The sequence below is a fragment of the Vanessa tameamea genome, chromosome 5, assembly GCF_037043105.1.
Source record: "Vanessa tameamea isolate UH-Manoa-2023 chromosome 5, ilVanTame1 primary haplotype, whole genome shotgun sequence".
Classification (NCBI taxonomy): Eukaryota; Metazoa; Arthropoda; class Insecta; order Lepidoptera; family Nymphalidae; genus Vanessa; species Vanessa tameamea.
The window spans coordinates 6,283,543-6,304,468 of NC_087313.1; the positions used below are offsets into that span (position 1 = coordinate 6,283,543).

Consider the following 20,926-nt stretch of genomic DNA (forward strand, 5'->3'; position numbering starts at 1 on the left):
TATACTTTATATTCCGAACACAATTCCAACTTTTATATTAAATGTTTTCTTGTTACTTTTTTTGGTATAAAATATGTAGATGGACGGGCCGTGTGATGGACACTGGCATATTAACGATTCCTTAGAACACCAATGCTCCGCCAAATGTCTCGCTTACCTGTAGGTACACTCGCTGTCTTATCCTTCAAACTGGAATACAACGATGATAAAATTATTGCTGTTTGGCGGTAGAATATAGAATGTATGATGAGTTGGTGGTAAGTACTAAGTAAATAACTTTACTTCAAAATATTTCGTTTGTTTCAGAAATGATGACGTGTCGGTTGGGTTCGCGGCGGCTGGGTGGCTCGCGCGGCTCGCTGCAGGCCGGCACCGCGTGTTCCGCCGCCAGCGAGCTTGACCTCTCATCGCGCTCGAGACGATCACACAAGGCTAGGTATTTTTGAATACTACAAAACTATAACAAAAATACATTAAAATATAATCCTTATTTCTTATTTCAATTGATAATTTCATAGTATTGCATGTAACCCATTTCAACCACAAGTGGATAAAAGACAAAAAAACTATTTTGACAATAGATTTACGCGATATCGTTGGTCATGATCTTGAATAATCTATCATATCTATTGAAACTTAGGAAGTCAAAGTAAACTGAATATTAGTCGTTACAACTAGTCAAGAAGTGTCACGTAGAAAGTCCAAATACATTTTTTTTTTAGTAAATACTGTTTACTGTAGTCGCAGGTATATATCCCCTTCTTATATGCTGAATACGAAGCTGGCACGTCTACTATGTAAATGTATATTTATATCGTTCTAAACTTCGAAAGATAATTAATACGACTCCACTCAAAAGCCAACTTAATCGGTCCGTTAATTTTTAATTCAAACCTGATTTATAGATAGCGTTGTGTAATCTAAGAGCACGTTACATTCTAAAATTAATGCTAATAGTGACTATTAAACTGAAACTAAATACGCATTTTTACTGTATTTATTTTTTAAATTTATTCTTTGCGTTGTATCCACGACGTATCCACTTTCATTGGCTTAAAACACACTTTTGTATATTATGTGTTTTATAACAGTAAAGTTCAACCAAGCCATAATTCATTGATCAAGCCTACCAAACATCAACCTTCTGTAATTTGAGAGTCGAGTTTTTAATATTTTTATTTAATAATATATAAAACCTTATTGCAATTAATTCGAATGATAAAGGCATAATACGCAAAAGCGTTTTTAGATAGATGTTAATTGCTAATTTTATTGAATTAAAAACGATTCCGTTTCAATTATTTATATACTATCCAAAATTAAGTGTAACTCTAGCTTCGTGTAACTAAATTTATTTGATTAGGAGAGTAGATGGAAGCAATATCACGGCCTGTAACATAGTAATTAACTAAGAGGATTCGAAGGGAGTTTCTTGGAGCGGCATAGATTGGAGGTATTACGCCCTCTCCCTTTCCAATAGGTAATAAGTGGAAATATATATTTATACAGTTAACTTCATTAATAATAAGAGATTAACGGACATAAAAATACCAATAGGTATAAAATTTATACCCAAAACGTCAAAAGTTCAATGTCTGTGGCGAAGCAAATAAGTAAAGATGAATGTCCTTAAGAGTTTAATAAAAGATCCGAGATTTCAATTCATGGTCTTTATTTTAGAAAAACTTTTAAATTTAATAAATGTGTGAATATTCTTACTATGGCCAACGTTTTGATAAATAAGGTTATTTCATTTCCTATCTAGTTTGTGGTCAAAGCTACTATATCAATGGCATAAAGATTAAAACAATGCTATCTCTAACTTAATATTACATACTAAATACTTCGTGCTAATTAGGCGACACATTACGATGATAGTTTAAGCAATATTTTATCTATGTAATAAATAAAATATATTGACCTCATTTATTGAAATCTATAAAAAAAATTATAATTAAAAAATCTTTATGGTAAGGCAAAGAGTTAACCTGAGACGTTCAACGAGATGAAAAAACGGTATTCCTTTATATATCATAAACTGGATTCAGTCAAGACAGTTCTTCACTATAGAAATACGTCTCCAAATTAAATAAATGACGTAGTAGTAATAATATATTATTCTATATTAAAATAATAAATATAGATTTCTAAATTATAAAGTTAAAGAGTTTGTTTATTTGAACGAACTGTAATCTTTATTAATGGGACGGATTAAAAAAAGGTTTTAGATGGGCCTTAACACGTCTATTTTACGAAGATTACACGCGCCGAATACATATTCTATTAATATCCTGTGTATAGAATATCAAGTTACAAAATACTCAGTCCATCAGTCCATTATTCCGTTCAATGTAATGTGTTGCTTCTAAAAGACGCACAAAATCTAAGTGATCTTTTCAGAAGGTATCAATTTTCTTAAGTTACGTGTCTAAACTGTACTCCCATTAAGTCAGCAGCGGAGAGGTTCGAGGGCCTGTCTCTTGTTTGCCGAGGAACGCAAGAGCCCTCTTCTGAAGTATGCCTTAATCATAAGTGTTGACTCGATGGGCTTCTACTTTTATCGATAAACCGCTTAACTCTTAAATTACAATAAAACTCGTTTCATGATGAAAATATTGAATACTAAACTTTGTAAAATTATTTAGTTTGTGATAAAAAACTGTGCTAAAATGTTCACAGGGAGTTTTCAATCCCCCTTTATATTCTGTGAAATGTAACATTTCGCTTCTGGTATATTAAGCCGATAATATTGGTATAGGTATGAGCAAGCGGAGCTATATTGCCGCAATAGAACCGATCACAATTTTGAGCGTTTTATATCTCATTTCACGGTACGACAGCTTACATCGAATAAGGTTTTGTAGACTACGGTCCCAAGATGCATTTGGAAAACCAATTTGTAATGGTAGCAGCTCGTGCGCTGCTAAGACGGTTTAACTTTCCAGTGAATTATGCATTTTTAGTTTCAAGAATAAAATATAACAGTTTATATTTCAGAAGATAAACTTCTTTGGGCGCGAATTTTTAAGTTTCAGATTATGTGTGTAGATTGCCATAGAAGTTTCACTTCTGCCATGCGTACTGAGATTTACACTTTACTAAGATATAAATTTAGTAAAAATCAATAGTTTACGAGTATATTTAAAAATCTTTGGCAGTTACTTTAATATCCAGTAGCTCAAACTTTGCCAGCTACTAGGTTCTAATGACATATATCTAAATATGCTGTTGTATGTATAAAACCGTTTTACACAGATTCAAAAAATACATTTATGATTTAAAGTTAAATTTAGTATTAGAAACATATTGTTGTTACTCCATATAAAAATATACTTAGATTAAAATTGCTGGGTGCTAGCGGAGAAGCGCCACTTCTGAGCGGGTGGCGCAGCACGCCCCACACGCCGCATGCGCCTGCCACGCCCGCACCGCACCACTCGCACAACCACCTCGCTACACCGCATTGTAACGGAACCGATAGGTAATTATTTACAAACTTTCATAATATATTTTAAATAACATGTACAATACTGTTGACTTAGTTAAAATATAGCATAGCAGCAAATGTTGTTAAAAATATTTAAAAAAAATTTGAAGAAGTCAAATATTTGTTTGTACTTGATCGACTTTGGCACATAAATAAATGTTTTAATTTTGTAATATTTAAAGCAAAGCACTGAGATTTCTGAATATCCTATCTATTGGTCGATTATCGCTAATTTCCGTCGACTAAGCCTGTGGTAAACGAGGGTACATGTAATTACGGGTATAGGAGATGTAACATGTTGGATTTAACGTTTGGCATTAGTAATTTCAGGCGCATGCTGAATGTTAGGGACATTCGTAGTAGAGCGCTGTAATATATAGGCTGAACGGTAGAACTGTTCGTATTCCCATGTGTTTTTCTGCGTTTCTGTTTACTATAAATGCAAGAATTATCTCTGAAAAGGGGAACTAATTGTATTTTTTTTTTTTAAAAAGAATTCTTATTGGTATTTGGTATCATATATACTGCCACTGTAAAAAAAAAATAATGCAAATATATCACTGCTACGATAAGATATATTTTTCTCTATGAGGTTTGGAACTTTTTCCAACACCTTGCAAAGGTGACAGAAATTCATTGCAGATACATTCTCACGATGTTTATCATTTATAAGCAAATTAAAACAATTCCTCTTATTTGGTTTCAAGCCGCAATCGTCATTTAAGCTTCATGTGTGTATCAGGACCTAGCCTCCTAGGTTCTTGTGCTACCGTCTCTGTAAAAATAATTAACCAATCCGTATAATCCAATACGCCACCAACTATCAGATCTAAGATCTATATTATGCCTATTGACCTTTGTGCTCGAAAATATTTTTCAAATTTAAAATAAATAAATAGTTTTGATGTTTAGCAAAGTTAAATGCTATTTTTATAAGTTACATTAATATATTTAGTATTCATTTTAAAAATCATTAGTTGGTTCGATTTTAAAATATCAACATCAAAGATACGATTACACCGTCGAGGGTTTAGTTTAAATATTTAATATGATAAACAAATGAGTAGCAACGTAGAGCAACCGTGGCATCGCATTGATGTTCGGTGTAAATAGTTGATCATTCAAACACAGCACCACGGAAGTTACATAGCAATGCAAACCGCTGTATCTATATTTCCTTCGAATACATTTAATCAAGCGAGAACTTTTGAAATACAATAGTTTAGCTAGCTTTAGTGAATTAAACTGTGTTATGCATTTGTTCCAAATTAATTTGCACAGTAAACGAAAACGGTTACGTAATATTTCAAAATTAAACGAAACGGTTTAAATTGAAATGCAATTAATTGAATTCTGCATATCAAATGCGAAATGACGTGTTTATATTTAAATACTTAATAGAGTCTATTAAATACTTTAATATAAAAGTACAATAAATAAATATGTGCTTAATAAATATATTTATAATTATTTATTGTATTTGAATCAAAGGTTATTCAATTATAAAAATTAAGCAGAACATTTTGTCAGTGCGATGATATCGAGGAACGAGTAAATCTTTTGAAAATTGTGCACGTTAAATGTCAGTAAACGATCAATTTAACTTCCGTTCACGGGAACTAAGTTGCGAACAAAAGTTAGTCCTTTTATAAAGTTTGCACTGAGCCGAATGCTAGTGCTATTGAAATTGTGTCAGTCAAAGATAATGAATCTGCCATTACTAGTACCGCCATACAGTGGGAAGGCCATCCGGTTTCCGTCCTAGATTAATTGGAAACACTCCCAACATCCTTGCGGCCTATTCTCAGGTGGTAAGCGTGATATTCAATTATTCCGATCTGGGATTACGCACTCCCTAATAATGAACACAATCTGCCAACTCTAAACAAACAGCTAAGACTAACGTTAGTGTAAGCTAAGCGTAGACTTTCTGTGATATTAATTATATAATTCAACGTTTGATTCAGTCTTAATAGTGTTGTAATAGTGTAGTAATAGTTCATGTATTGTCTACTTGATATCAGTAATAGCATGTTCGATATCTAAACATCGTATTACAACAATGATTTGATTTTGATATCTTTGATTTATGTTAATGTTCAGTATTAAATGAGTTTATATCGATATTGTAATAAAATCCAATGGAATAGATTTGGTTGCATTATCCTTTGCTTTAGCCGTTGTGAATATTCTAGTTACGTGTATTGTGAATAGGTTTTACGCAACTGTACTAAAATTTTATTAGTGCAATAAGCACTTTATGTTATATTATAGTGCTAGTGCAGTCAGTGTTTTAAAAGGTAATAAAAATTATATTATAAGTTTTCGCCAAGTACAATTAAAATTATTTGTAGTATTTTTACAATGACAATTATTTATTATACGGAAAATCTAATTCATAATTATCGTTGTCAGTGTATTATTTTATTTGGTTTTAAAAGAAAATTAGAATCAAAATAGACTTTCTTCCACCAGATTCAGCTCAAATTTATTTATTCAATATAGCATACTTATTTATTGGCGGCGAAAATATAAATCACTACGGGTTCTAAAAAGTAACCTACCCAGATAAGATCTGACAAAAGAAAGTCAGCCTCTTAATTTTTTTCGAAACTTTCTAACTGTTTACAATATTGCAATATAAAAACTAAATAGCTGGAGGCGATCGTTTCATTACCAAAGTGTACCTATCTAAGAACTCACTTATTGTATAATAAACTTTTGCACAAAAACATTCCTTTACAATCTTAAATTTAGCAACAGAGGTTGGTTGGTCTTTTTCTATAGAATATTAAAAACAGTCGGTATATCGATGTTGATATTATTATTATTATTTGTTAACGTTTATTTTATCTGTGTAGTGGTAGCAGAGGAGGATTAAGACGGCGGTCGACGTATACCAGCGGACGACTACGGTCGGGCCCGCATTGGTCCTTCGTGTTCGACCCCGCTGGCCGTTTGTGCTATTACTGGTCCATGGTCGTCTCACTAGCCTTCCTTTACAACCTTTGGGTCATCGTTTATAGGTTCGCTTTTCAAGAAATTAACGGTAAGTAATAAAATTGATGAGTTAATTTAAAGCCTGTTGTTTCCTCTTTTGAGGGATATTTATCTTATAGAAAAATGCCTACATGTTCGCTCCGTGTCACTGGAGCATCGGAAATTTTTTTTAAACACTAATTGCTGAGTATTGAGGTATAATTTCCCTAGATTTTCAAATTGAAATAATGACCATAGTATTTTAACAGAGTACACTATACATGTATTTTGCTCGTTACACATTTTACAATTTTTTACTTGTGATAATTATTTATTTTTGTAAATAAATATGTTTTAGTAGCACTGTAGCCTGTATCACAAAACATCTATCTAATTGAATTTTGAAATATTTACAAAAAAAATTGTTAAATATTTTTGATATTTCGTATGTTTTTAAATGATCATTGCACATCTCTAGAGTTGATAGAAATCATATATAGCTATAAAGGATAAGTTCTATATAACGTCTTCATTCATTTCAACGGACAGATGGATTTAAATGAAAACGGTTAAATGGATAAAAATCCAATTTTGATTCTCGTTCTTATGCAAAAGACGTCTCTATTTAAGATCGCGAGGTAGATTAGTTGAACGATCTAGGTTGCAGCGACTTAGCGTACAACGCATAGTTTTCCACAACTTGTTTCGCGGAGAATTAAATTACTTACCTAAATAGCTTTTCCGAGTTAAATGTCTCGCACCAAAAACAATGTGATACTTTGAAAGGTACATTCCAATGTTGCATCGCTAGAGTTTTCCATTGTTTTAATAAAATTTGCAAGTGTGGGTGCAGTGAGCTAACAAAGGAGAATTTTGTTGAACATACTTGAAATTTACATTAAATATTAATTACGCAAATATTCAACGAACAAGTTATTGAATTTTTTAATTTGTTTGCAGTAAGGAATCTCAAACATACATTTTACGAATATAAAATATTTAAAAAGAATTTAACCTTATGTCTTTGTTGCAGGGGAAACTCTCATAGTTTGGTTTTGCTTGGATTACTTCTCGGATTTTCTATACTTAGCGGACATTCTGTTTCACTTTCGGACGGGATACTTAGAAGATGGCGTATTGCAGACGGATGCGGCAAAGCTGAGGGCACATTACATGAACTCGACCACATTTTACATCGATTGCCTCTGCTTACTACCACTGGACTTCCTTTACCTGTCCATTGGCTTCAATTCTATTCTACGCTCCTTCAGGCTCGTGAAGATTTATCGTTTCTGGGCATTCATGGACCGTACAGAGCGGCACACGAACTATCCTAATTTGTTTAGATCTACAAGTTTAATTCATTATTTGTTAGTGATATTCCATTGGAACGGGTGCTTGTACCATATTATATATAAAAACAATGGGTTCGGTAGTAAAAATTGGGTGTATCATGACACGGAGACTGCGGATGTTGTGAAACAGTATCTACAGAGCTATTATTGGTGCACATTGGCGCTCACGACCATCGGTGAGTATTGCCCAACATCTACCTTTTATTCTTAATTTAGAAATTGAGTTCTTAAAGCAAAACACGTTTCGTGAGAAGGATTAATACGTCAACAAACGCGTTAAAGCAACGCACCTCATTGGTTGGGCAGCGAATATGCGCATGAGCTACACCATGTGCATAAACACAGTTATTCGTATTAAGTTGTGTATTTTATATTAAATCTATTCAAACGGCTAACAAAACTTTAAATGTACCTAAAAATTGATTGGTCGCGTAATACTTGGTTCTAGTGTATGAAGCCATTAATGTACCTTCAAAGCGCATCACTAACGTAGTTTCTGGCGTTCGCCAGCTTAACTAGAATAGCCCGTTCTAAAATATTTAGGAAGAGGGACAGGGCTCTTTGTGAAAACTATTTGTAAGCGGATGCTCTGGCAATAATTACATTTTCGTGACTTTTATGGTTGTTTATAGTTTTGCATTATTAAACAATCTATTTAGTACGAAATTCTCTTAACAGAAATCATTATAAAAAGAAAAATATTATGACGTCTAATTATTTAAAATATTTTAGCTTGTTAGGCTGGACCGCGATCGTGTTAGTTGGTACCACTATTACTACCAAATATAATAGTGGTGATTACCACATCTCTCAAATATTTTTGATGATGAATTGACCATATACAGGCACGTAGAAGGTTGACACGCCTAAACAAATAAGAATGTATATTATATATAAACATATTTCAAAGTAAATTAAGGCATTGCAAAATGGGAAATAAATCAAATTTAATTTTCATTTAACCCGAAAGTGTTAAGAATATAATAATCAATAGTTATTCTCCAAGAACTATTAAAAACTTGGCAAAATTTTAACTAATTCTAAGTCAGTTTATTTGAAGGCTGCAGAATGGTTGGCGCACATCCAAAACACATGATGTTTAACTCGTTTTTACTAAAGTAGAGTTCGGATACTAAAGTAAAATAAGTCTTCGTAATATACATATGCTTTATTCAGATAAGATTCGGTTAGCATGATTTCTATAAAGTTGTGAAAACGATGGATATAACGAAAATATAAATGAATTAAAATTACTTTAAATTGCCAAAATGTGCCAAAAACTCTTCTAGAAAAATAAGATCATTGTTCGTGGCAGAACGTCATTCTTGATATCTTGTTTTTGATATTTGTATTATATCCTGATGATAGTTATGCTCTGGATTTGAATCCGCGAACTTTGGTTTAAATCCTGAAGGTCTTTACTTTTACTATTTTACTATAATTTATTTCTATAACGAGAATAGGAAATAATAATAAAAAAACTATATATCGGGTACCTATGCCCAAACCAATGGCTATTCAAAAAAATATATGATAAAAAAAAATATCTAAACAAATAAAAATACAGTTTTATTAATAAAATAAAAATATTTTTAAGCGTCGCGTCGCGGCATACGAGTTGGTTTTACCCTTAAGTTACAATTATGTTTCACATTAAAAGTAATATTTAAGTACAGACATGTTTGGCCGGACTTTAGCCGTCGTTTGTTTAATTTACTTACACGGAACCTCTGGTCTCTGAAATGCAGCAATTTTTAAATATAATAACATGTACTATATAATTTGCGTGATAATTCATTTAAATGATAATTTAGTGTTGATATTATTATTTCAGTTTAAATTCCGTGACAAACAATTCTGTCTAAATTCAAAACAGGAAGGCTTACGTGATGAGTATGTAAATTTTATCAAAATAGGTAAAGTATATATGTAGATTGTAGGCATAAGTGAAGTACATAACTGATAGCTTTTACAGTGTTTCAAACTTCATTACGGAAACTTTTAAGCTTAGAATGTTCGGTAAAGCATTAAATATTTATGATTGCGGTGTGGGCATCATTAAATGAAAATAAAAAAAAGTTTCTGTTCCTATTTTGAACTGATACTCAGAAAAATTACTAATTTCATAGATTTAATAAATAATGAATATTGAATACGAGTTCATTTTGACTTACAATAGAATACTTTGAAGTCTGAATAATCTTATAGAAATATAATTAATTAAGTTCTTTAAAATTCGCAACCCCAACCATGGTAAATCATGTTAAGCGCGTATTGTCAATTCCGTAACAGCCCTTCTAAGCGAACACTGAGGCTGACGTCGTTAAAGCTGATGGCTGGAAAGATTACTTTACGTGACACCGTTTTATTATGACGTCACAATATATTCATCAAAAACTGTCGTGCAAGACGCGGGGAATTACAAAAAGTTTCTGTCGCTCGATTGTATAAAAGAAAAAATATATTACGAATCTCAGTCACATAGTAGATTCATTTATGATTCAACGTTTCTACGAATCTTAAACGCGATCCTAGAAGCGCTTGGTCCTGTAAAAAAAAAAAAACAAAGGAAGCAAAATATAGCAAAATCTCCCTCGAGTCAAGCGCTATCGACGTGAAGTGCCAGCTGAATATCTGTTTACCGCCATTCGCCACTGTGGATATTCGTGTCGACTGAGACAAAGCCAGTTCACTGATTTCTTATATTTATTAGTTATTCTTATCTGTTTCAGTGAATGAAATGAAAATTTTGAGTTAAAAAATAACTCAGTACAATATATTTGAATTTAAAATAATATGGCGCAGCGTGACTTCAATTTATACCCCTCGGGCATCGTGATAGTCCTGTACGGAAGTACAGCTCAGATAGATATTGTCGTAATACTATGTCTTTCAAAATAATTTAGTTACAGTGTGTTCATCTCATTACCTATGTATATGACAAGCATCGAAGTGATATATAATAATTTTAGAACTTTTCATCAATGTAGGAAAACTAGTTTTATAAATTAATTTTATGTATTGTAAATGTAATGTTTAGATTGATAATTTAATTATTTAATAAAACATATCACAAAATATCTGAAAAACGTATGTCGTGAAAAAAAATTAATTAGTGAAGAAAATAATTTGAACTTGAAATTTGTGTGCAAAAGTGAAATTTATCTAGGTCGCTAGATAGATAAAAATATATATCATTCATATATTTTTTTAACCATTTATTTATAGGATGCGGACGAAATTTCCGTATTTTGATGGCTTAAAATTGCCGCAGGGTAATCGTTCCAGCACGTGCCTTACGTAAATCCCTAGATGCTTTATCCTAAATGCAGCTTGTATGGCAAATTAAGTGCTTATATGTATTGCGTGGGTTTATACAAACGGGTATTTTGTGTATTTGCGAAATGCTCTCCTCCCTTATATGAGAATAGGGATACTGGCTTTAAATGGAATTTACTGAAAACGATTTATTTACGTTCGAAATTGCTATTCGTAAATTCAATCAAGACTTTTGCCAAGTAATCAATTTAACATTATATATACATATATAATGTTAAAATAATGTATAGAGGTTTAGTATATTTTAAGTTTGTATCCTGATTTTGAATCACTATTTCTCCATTGAGAGTAACGAATGCTTGTATCTAGCCGATCTCGGTTCTATCATTATATAGTTTAACAATAAACATTATCGAGTAGGACCAGCTCAGCCGGAGGTTGACACTTTCCGCCCATAAATAGGGCGATAATTGCCGGAAGCGCGCCGCTTATTTATAAGGCTAATACCGTACAAACAGTAATACTCTCGAAGGAAAGACGATACAATTTTTTTCTTAGCGCAGATATTTTTTAATGAACCGGAGTAATCCCCGGGGCGTTATTTCCTTGCTGAGCTAAAAATGGTTTCCCTATAAAATGCATTTTTAATAATTATGTTCGTAGAATACTATACATGCTTGGTAAGGTATATAAGTATAAGAAAAATGCTTCAACAGTGAATACAAAAAGCTGGAATTTCGTACGTTGACAAAACTGTTATCACGAATACGCTTTAAATATATAATGCAGCGGCTACTGTGTGCTATATCTAGTTTAGTGGTAAAAAATACAATGTTACGAATATAACGTAACAATTTATAAAGTGCTTTAAGCTACATGGTATGGATATCGAACACGTGCTTTTTATCGGCGGGTTTAAATTCGTGCGAACACCACTGAGTTTCATGTGTTGACTTAGGAGTAGTTTTTATAATAATTCATTTCGGGTACGGTACGTGTCTTAGTCCACAATTGAGAGGCGTCGTAGACTACATTTTAAGCATCCTTAATGAAAGTGGAAATCAAAACCAGGAGGAGCATGTTTACAGGTATATACTATTAAAGTTAATAAATAAATTCCAAAGCAATACTGCCGAGCGAAGTTGGTATCAACGTTAGTTATATCCAAATAATAACGTCTGTGTAGGTACCACCCACTCATCACGTATTAAACCATCAGGTCTATTTGGCCGTCCGCCTACTTATGTCATAAAAAAATAAACCTTTACTAGTGGGTCCTCCGCGAAACTTCGCGTTTAAACAAAATATTTTTTAGTTATTTCGAAACCTATGACAGGTTTTGTTTTCATTTTACTACATTGAAAACTGCAAGTCGATAGCCGTACATAATATACAGCCGTACTACCCCTCTTACCGGCCAGTAACTTTTTCCGATCTCTAAAATATATTGTGTTGTTAAATCGTAACAATTTATTAAATTGCAACCAAGAATCATCTTTAATTTTCTGCACATCTACTACTTTAGCTCTTCAAAATGAGACCATAACCGATTTTTTATGTGCATTTGACGACTTCCGTAGTCGAGTAGTGTGTACACCGGTTTTCATGGGTACGCCACTCCGAGGTCCCGGGTTCATTAGTTTTCTATGTTGTCTTGGGTCTGGGAGTATGTGGTACCGTCGTTACTTCTGATTTTCCATAACAATATGGACATCAGTGCTTTAGCTACTTACATTGGGATCAGAGTAATGTATGTGATGTTGTCCAATATTTATTTATTTATTTAGCTATCGTCCCATAATCACTGGGATAAAAATCGGCTTACGCTATTAATATATAAGAGATAGTTCCAATAAATATCTCATAATAATAAATGTCGGCTGTATTATTTTTATTTCGTTGTTGCTGATGATTGTATGTAGTATGAAATACTAGTTACATTTTGTACTGCATTCCGTGCCTCTATGTACGAACAACACATAGTGCACAGTAGTTAATAACAAAATTATATAGTCAGTGGTTTGCCACAAACGATCAAATGTAACCGCTAATTGCCTGTATATGACTATAGAGAACAGGAATTTTTGTTAATTAATACGCTGTAAAACACTATAGTTATACAGTTAAAATCTTTACAACGCTTTTCGTTGCTGTTTTGTTTGTGTTACTATTAAAAAAAAAAAAAAACTAGGATCAATTATATTATGGTCGTAAAATAAACTAATATTTAAATACCAATTTACTGCTAGTGGTAGGATTTTGTTCATGCTCGTTGTGGACCATATTTTACCGTCAAAATGAATACTCTGTTTTGCTATGTTTCGGTTTGAAAGGTGAGTAAGTCAATGTAATTATATATATTATACACTAGACGACAGACGGACTAGCCCATTGTATACGTAAAAAATGGCTTAAATTTCTCATAATGCATTTATCGTAAGTTAAGTTAATATAAAAACTATTAAAAGCGTCAAAAATAGATAAAGATGGTAACAGGCTTAAGCTTAAATAATTTGAAATACTTTTACAAGATAAAAAATATAATGATAAAATGTAGAAGTAAACTGATTTAATGAGGAACGATAAGATTATTCAAAAAGTTTTATGTTAAGTTAACTTTACAAATTTATGATACTTTTGAAAATTTACACTTCATTGTATTAGAGGGATGAACAATTTTCAACATTATGTTTTATAGAATATTTAATATTAAATTCATTAAATTTATTTATATATTTTTTTTATGATATATGGTAAGTGGACACCACCGGCCGTAGACAATGGCGCTGTAAGAAATATTAACCATTCCTTACATCACCAATGCGCCACCGACCTCGGGAACTAAGATGTTATGCCTCTTGTGCCTGTCGTCATACTGGCTCATTATCGCCCTTCAAACCGGAACACAACAATACTGAGTACAGCTGTTTGGCGGTAGAATATCTGATGAGTAGGAGATACCTACCCAGATGGACTTGCACAAAGCCATATAATAATATATTATTTTATAATTTTTTTGTTTATTTTAGATTATTATGAATTATTAGAATTATAAAATAAGTTAATTTAAAGTACGACACGAAAAATAAAGACAACAATACAGAGAAACAAAGAAGTTATCTCTTTGTTTCTGTATTGTGCGCGAGAAAGAGATAAAGAGTTGATTTTCGATTTTAGTCAATACCCTGACTGAAATCGAAAATAGTCTTGATTTTTGTATACTTGATATTGCACGTTATCCCGAAGTAGCACAATAATAAATTTTGTTCAAATATTTGCACAGAAACTAGTGAGCACGATGACACCGGGAAATGGCGGAGGTGTTTGAATGTCTAGCCTCATTTCGTTTAATGGCTGTCATTTGAATTTCGCATTTGCGTACATCTACTTATTGTTGTTGAGGTTACGCGGGCCATAACAATATATTCACTCGCTATATCAGACCCATGTACTTTCCAAATCCCACATTTAAGATGACACGTGATATACTGTTAATGTAAATAAATAATCTTGAATTTAAATATAATTAACATTATTTATAACGCTGGGTATTAGATAAATAATGGGGGTAGATATAACATTATTTGAATGAGTAATTGTTATTTAAAATAAATGTGACTTTTTTTTTTTTTATTATGACGTAAGTATTTTATACACGTAATTCAATTTTTTTATTATGAACATTTTTTTAAAGGACCAATTATATTAAAACCATTCGATTGGATATATGAGATCTTTACATATCTATTTATGTACATACTAAAACCTTTTTAGTAAATAGCTTATATAACACGTTACCAGAATAAAACAAAATTTTATTATATTTATGTGAGAAAACAGGAAAAATTATAAAAATAAACTAAACTTTTAAAGCAATCGCGTGCCATTTAAAATTTTCTTTGAGATAACTTTTTCGTGATAATCGTAAAAGTAAAGATGAACATGAGATCTACTAATTCGGTTTAAAGGTATAAGAGAAAATATTAAAGAGAAAAGCTGTTGGACTTTATATTGAGAGGATAAGGAAAATTGCAACTTTCTAAGAATCTGTCTGCACGAGACTCCTTAGAACAATGGCGGTGTGAAATTAAATACACAGTATTTTCTTCTTATACTGTCTTCATTTCTTTGTTTTCAATAAATACGTTTTGAAAGTTCGTAAGCTGTTACGACTCCGTCTCGGATTAGTCAAGCTGGAAGTGTATTCAATATTTTTAAAAGGTTTAAAAATTTAAATCTGCTCCAAAGTTCACTTCAACAAAAGCGAACAATGTCTAGAAAGCAAGTCGAACATTGTGGTCGGAAATAATAAGAAAATTAACTAACTATATTAGTATTAATACACTTTACAATTTAACGTAGACACAAGAAGATTTAATTAATACAATACGTAATACGTTTTATACATCAAAAATATGTATTAGAAGTTTCTTTTGTTTTTAGAAATATTATTGATAAACAGCTACCGAGACTCAGAATCGACCATGAATTTTAAACCAATGGACGCAGGCTTAAATCGTGAAAGCATCACTATCTTTTCATGTGCAAATATGTGCAAATATGTGCAAACTTGGACGTGTCCGATGAAAGTTTGACATTACGACTCAACCATTACTAATACAACTAATAGTAAGCACATTTAGTTGACAAAAGTACATTTTAATTATAATTTAAACATATTCGGATAATATAATTGTTTTATAATTAATTTGTAGGCTTCCCCTTTGTTACATCAAGTTATATTATTACGAAAAAAACGAACGCGTATATTTTATAATCTTCTTAGATCGAGGTTAAAGTATTTTTATTCCAGTATCCAATATATTGACGATAAATTATGGTTCCGAATTTAGTGAAAGAAATCTTGTCGGAGATATCGCCCCGTTGTGGTCCTATTATACCAGCCTCGGCCGGATAACAGGGATGATCGATTTCGCCCATATTGTTACATTCGTGGAACGTTTATTTATTTTATTTAATGTTTTTTTTATTAGAACGTTGTACTTTAGAAAAAATAATCATTTTAAGAGGTTTTATTATTCTTTAAAATACATAGACACCTTATGTGGTCACCACTGCCCAAATACATGACGCAGTACGATTTATCTTACCTTCGTTGTCAATGCATAACCAATCTTGGGAAGTAAGATTGTATGTCCCTTTTGAGAGTAGTTATACTGGCTCATTAATAGCCTGTAAATTTCCCACTGCTGGGCTAAGGCCTCCTCTCCCTTTGAGGAGAAAGTTTGGAGCATATTCCACCCCGCTGCTCCAATGCGGGTCGGTGGAATACACATGTGGCAGAATTTCGTTGAAATTAGACACATCGTGAATGTGTTCCTTCACCGAGTATGAGATGAATTATAAACACAAATTAAGTACATGAAAATTCAGTGGTGCTAGCCTGGGTTTGAACCCGAAATCATCAGTTAAGATGTACGCATTTTAACCACTGGGCCATCTCGGCTCTATACTGGCTCATTCACTTCAAATACTGAAAAATAGTAATACTAAGTATTGCTGTTTGATGGTAGAATATAAGGTGTACCTGATGACTAATACTTCTTACAGTAGCAGTGCCTATTGGCTGTAGTGATCACTTACCATCTCGCCAGTCCGTCTACATTAAAAAAAGTTTTACAAACGCTACGATATGTATTCACTTCAAACAATGCTTTAAAATATCTTTATTTCATGCAAATTCATACGAATATAAACACGTTAAACTTTTGGGCATTAGTTTAAAACTATTTGAATATAACACGCAGTCGGCGAAACGTTCGTTACGGAATAAGATACCATAATGACGTCCACTCCAATAAAGTGGAGTTCATAATAACTTCAATAATATGCGGGAACCCTCAGCGCAAAGTTTTCAAATTTTAGATTACGGTATCGGATGCGATATGCTGATGTTTTTGGGGCGGTTATTACTGTTTATACGCTATTACGGTTGAACTGCGGTATTTTTTTATTAAATACTTTCCACATTTTTGATATTTAATGGAAAATTTCATGCGAAACGTTTCTTTATTATTTTATTCAAATCCGTATTATTAATAATAACGCCTGTAATTGCACTGGCTCACTTTCATATTGAACATCATCACTATAAATAAAAATATACATACATGTAATAGTTTACTTGACTTTGTTTACATATTCAACTACCTAACAGCAATATTTAGTATGTTGTGTTCCTTTTTGAGGCACAGGCACAAGTGACATCTTAGTTCCGAATGGCGGATTGGCAATATAATAATGGTTAATATTAGGTGGCTCATTAACCCATCTTACATCATAACATAGTATAAAACAAAGTCGCTTACCGCTGTCTGTCCCTGTGTATGCTTAGATCTTTAAAATTACACAACGATTTTGATGTGGTTTTTTTTAAATAGATAAAAAGATTCACGAGAAAGATTTATATGGATAATGCATGCACAATATAGTAGATAAAAACTAATCATTTTAGAGGTCTCTAAAGTGATGTCGTAAATAAACACATTTTTTGCGCTTACGTTGCAATCGCTGAACACTACGAGATAGATCAAAATAATGAACTACAGTGTTGTACACCTTATAAAGGTTTTCAAAAAAGTTCGCGATGGTATATGTGTATCTCTTAGGGATAACCCACAATAACCATTTTTTATCCTTTACTTTTTATGAGAAATAATGGCTTATTTTTTAAACGATTTTAAGCAATACAGCATTAATCCTTATCCGATTAAGTACCTTAAATACATTGTGCATTTAATAAAGATCAATATGGCCCTTTACAGTATATAATTTAAATGAATATTTTCGAAGATATAACAGATTTAAAACGCAGGGACATAGCGGTTTGTATTGTCTAACGACTGAAAAACTGTGAACGTTGTTAGACATTCTGTAGTATATTTAGTATCAGCATTGCACTCATGTGAAGCCAGTGCGGGTCAATGTTAATTATTCCACAATAATATTTAGTATAGTTAATCTTTTTCATCAATCAAATTATATACATAAATTATTAATATGATTACATTTTTATATTGTCTATAAAATCAACGAATATTAACTTTACGTTTTTTTACCATCGCTCAATCCCCATAAACTTGCTAAATAACTTGCTCGAGTAAATATGTATTGATTCGTCACAATTTAGAAAAAACTACCCAGACAGGAATACTTTGAATTAAATTTTTTTTTCTCAAAATCGTCTTCTTACGATATTTTAAATTTTAACGACAGCAAAACGAAATTTAACGAATCGTCGTAAGAGATCGCGTTCTTTGTTTGAAAATTAATGACAATGTAAAAGCACTCAGTGAGGCCGAAAACAGTTTTACACAGAATTGTTATTCGGGTTTTTCGTTAACGTCATTGCAGTAAACATTTTATTTTAAGGATTCCATTGAAAAATATTTTATTATTATTTTTTGTACCCGAACTTGGCGTGATATCTCTGATATCTAAAGGAACGAGTAATTTACGTAGAAGGTTACTTTAGTAAAAATATTAGATTTTGTGTAAAACCTTCAAAATATAATGTGACGTATACAATACTTTTAATATCGATAGGTGTTCAAAAAATTTGAATCATTTTTGGAATATTAAACCATCTTTGCCTGTTTCTGACGCTTCTAAACGACGCCGACCCTCATTTCGTGAGTAATATTTTAAAAGGACGTCCGCCCTCTTCTCTCTGTTATTTTTTTCGATTTTCTATAGCTGTCAAATAATTCGCAAGCAAAAAATTTAGCCAAAAATTAGGCAGTAGGGTTGGATACACTGTTACTGTTGCAATGGATCGTTTGCCAACGTAATTTGTTCTATATCTTGATAAAGAAGATAATCCATCCAATAAATAATTATATTCACTACTCAAAGTACAGGTGAATAAAGGTATCTTCTTATTTTGTTTCGATTGTAATTCAAGTTATTGTATTAAGTGTGAAAGCATTGTATTTACTAATGGATGAGTCAAAATAAAAACTGTAACTAATACGCACATGAGAAGAACCTAAGCGAGATTTTATTATCTAATTTTGAAATTGTTTACAATTTTCTATATCTGATATTAATTATCTGAAACAGCCAGAAATAAATTTATTTTTTACTTTAATTAAGCATTATTTGATTTTTAAATTAAAGTAAATCCCGTGGCTTTGCTGCGTAACCACTACACCCGCAGCCGAACCGCCTTGTGGCGGACCGCCGACCTGCGAGTCGAATACACTAATAATCCCTTTAAAATATTTTATAAATGTCAGAAAAGTCAAGCATTGGTAATGAAAAAAAGTACCTACATAATAATTGTATTACAAAATGGATGAAAGATTGTTTCTTTTGACATAACTTAATACAAAAGAACTAAATATTTTTTTATAAAAAGGTACGCAAAATGTAATCACTGACGCAAAATTATTTACCATGACAGGGAAATATGTATTGCAAATGGGCCAACCCTAAAATAATGACCGAATACTGTGATCGCGGTAGGGACGGTCAGCACTGAAATTGCACAATCATTAAATTGTTCCTGCGGTGTTTTTACAATTACATACATTTCGAAACGCGAACAAAATCCACTCGTTTCTTCCCAATGCGAGGAAAAGTTTAATTTCAGTTTAATTTGTTTTAATTCGAACGTGTCATTAATACAAATCTATATTCTATTTTAACCCTCGATTTCCCGTCCTAATTGATTCAACATTACTGAAATTCAGTATAATTAATCTTTATGTTCTTCATAGAGTAGAACTCGTTATCTGCTCCATGAACAGTTTTTTAGAACCTTAAATACATTTTGAATCTTTAGGCGGGATTTATTTTTCAATTATTATCCTTTTTTAAAAAAACTAATTTCAAATATAGATAAAATACTATACACCACACATACATACTTCCATGGGTATATGTATATTGGCACGTGCTAACCATAATTACTGGGTTTTATTCGAATTATCAATATCAAGTGTTGATCAATTATTGATAAAACTATGTTCTCGTTTTCATCATTTAATTTAACTTTACAATTAGTATGTATGGTCTGTTATTGCAACACGAAGTTCCTTTCAACTACTTGATCTGAAATTTCGGACTTTTGGTGCCACAGACAATATAATATACAAACATACAAAGGAAATTTAATTCTTTGGTTAAACAATTAATTACGAATATATTTAAAAACCAAAGGGTATCAAGGCCGTTGCTTTCAGGCCGTTTTAAAAAATATCCCGATGAGTTTCTTTCAGCGGTTCTTCTCTAGTGGTTCATTCCGAACAGGTGATAGAATTTTGAAAAACAATAAGAAAATGTCGTATATGTTCGATTAGATATATTTGAATTTGAAAAAAAATATTCTTTAGTCCCAGGATCAGCTTTATAAATGATATACGTTCGTAAGCAACCCGAAAGAGTGGTTAGCACATAACTCATCCCTATGATAAGAGGATATTAGGGGCATAAACCGGCACAAAAGCAGGCAAGCGCCAGAAGACAGATCGGTTCTCAAGGGTGACATCGACGAGGTCACCTAACATCCATTTTTAGCAATTGCCTTGAATTGAGTAATCAATATGAGTAAACACAATTATATTTAAAATTGATGATATTCTGTTAAGGATTGCCATTATGATATTATACACGTTTAACAATATCGAAGTATATTAGTAGTTTACAATATCAATACATCTCTGTCAAGGTTTAGTATTATATAGTGGGATTCTGCGAATATTTTTAACTTGAATCATAAATAAATATAAATTTCATGTCATTTTTGTCAGTCTTCGTCGATTTTCAAGCAGTATAAATAATAATTCAACTGTACATAATTAAC

At 32.0% G+C, this 20,926-nt stretch overlaps 1 protein-coding gene across 4 annotated transcripts in view; it reads left to right on the forward strand.

The window, feature by feature from the left end:
- Positions 1 to 308: 308 nt before the first annotated feature.
- LOC113392634 (uncharacterized protein) overlaps positions 309 to 20,926 on the forward strand; it is a 36,561-nt gene continuing 15,943 nt past the window's right edge. For 3 of the 4 annotated variants that reach the window (XM_064220942.1, XM_064220943.1, XM_064220944.1), the window contains exons 1-4: positions 311 to 436; positions 3,338 to 3,481; positions 6,349 to 6,536; positions 7,500 to 7,997. In XM_064220942.1, the coding sequence (XP_064077012.1) occupies positions 312 to 436; positions 3,338 to 3,481; positions 6,349 to 6,536; positions 7,500 to 7,997 (955 nt within the window). In that variant the 5' untranslated portion in view covers position 311. Of the gene's footprint in view, positions 437 to 3,337; positions 3,482 to 6,348; positions 6,537 to 7,499; positions 7,998 to 20,926 lie in introns of all 4 variants that reach the window. The other variant, XM_026629155.2, reaches the window with a different exon arrangement.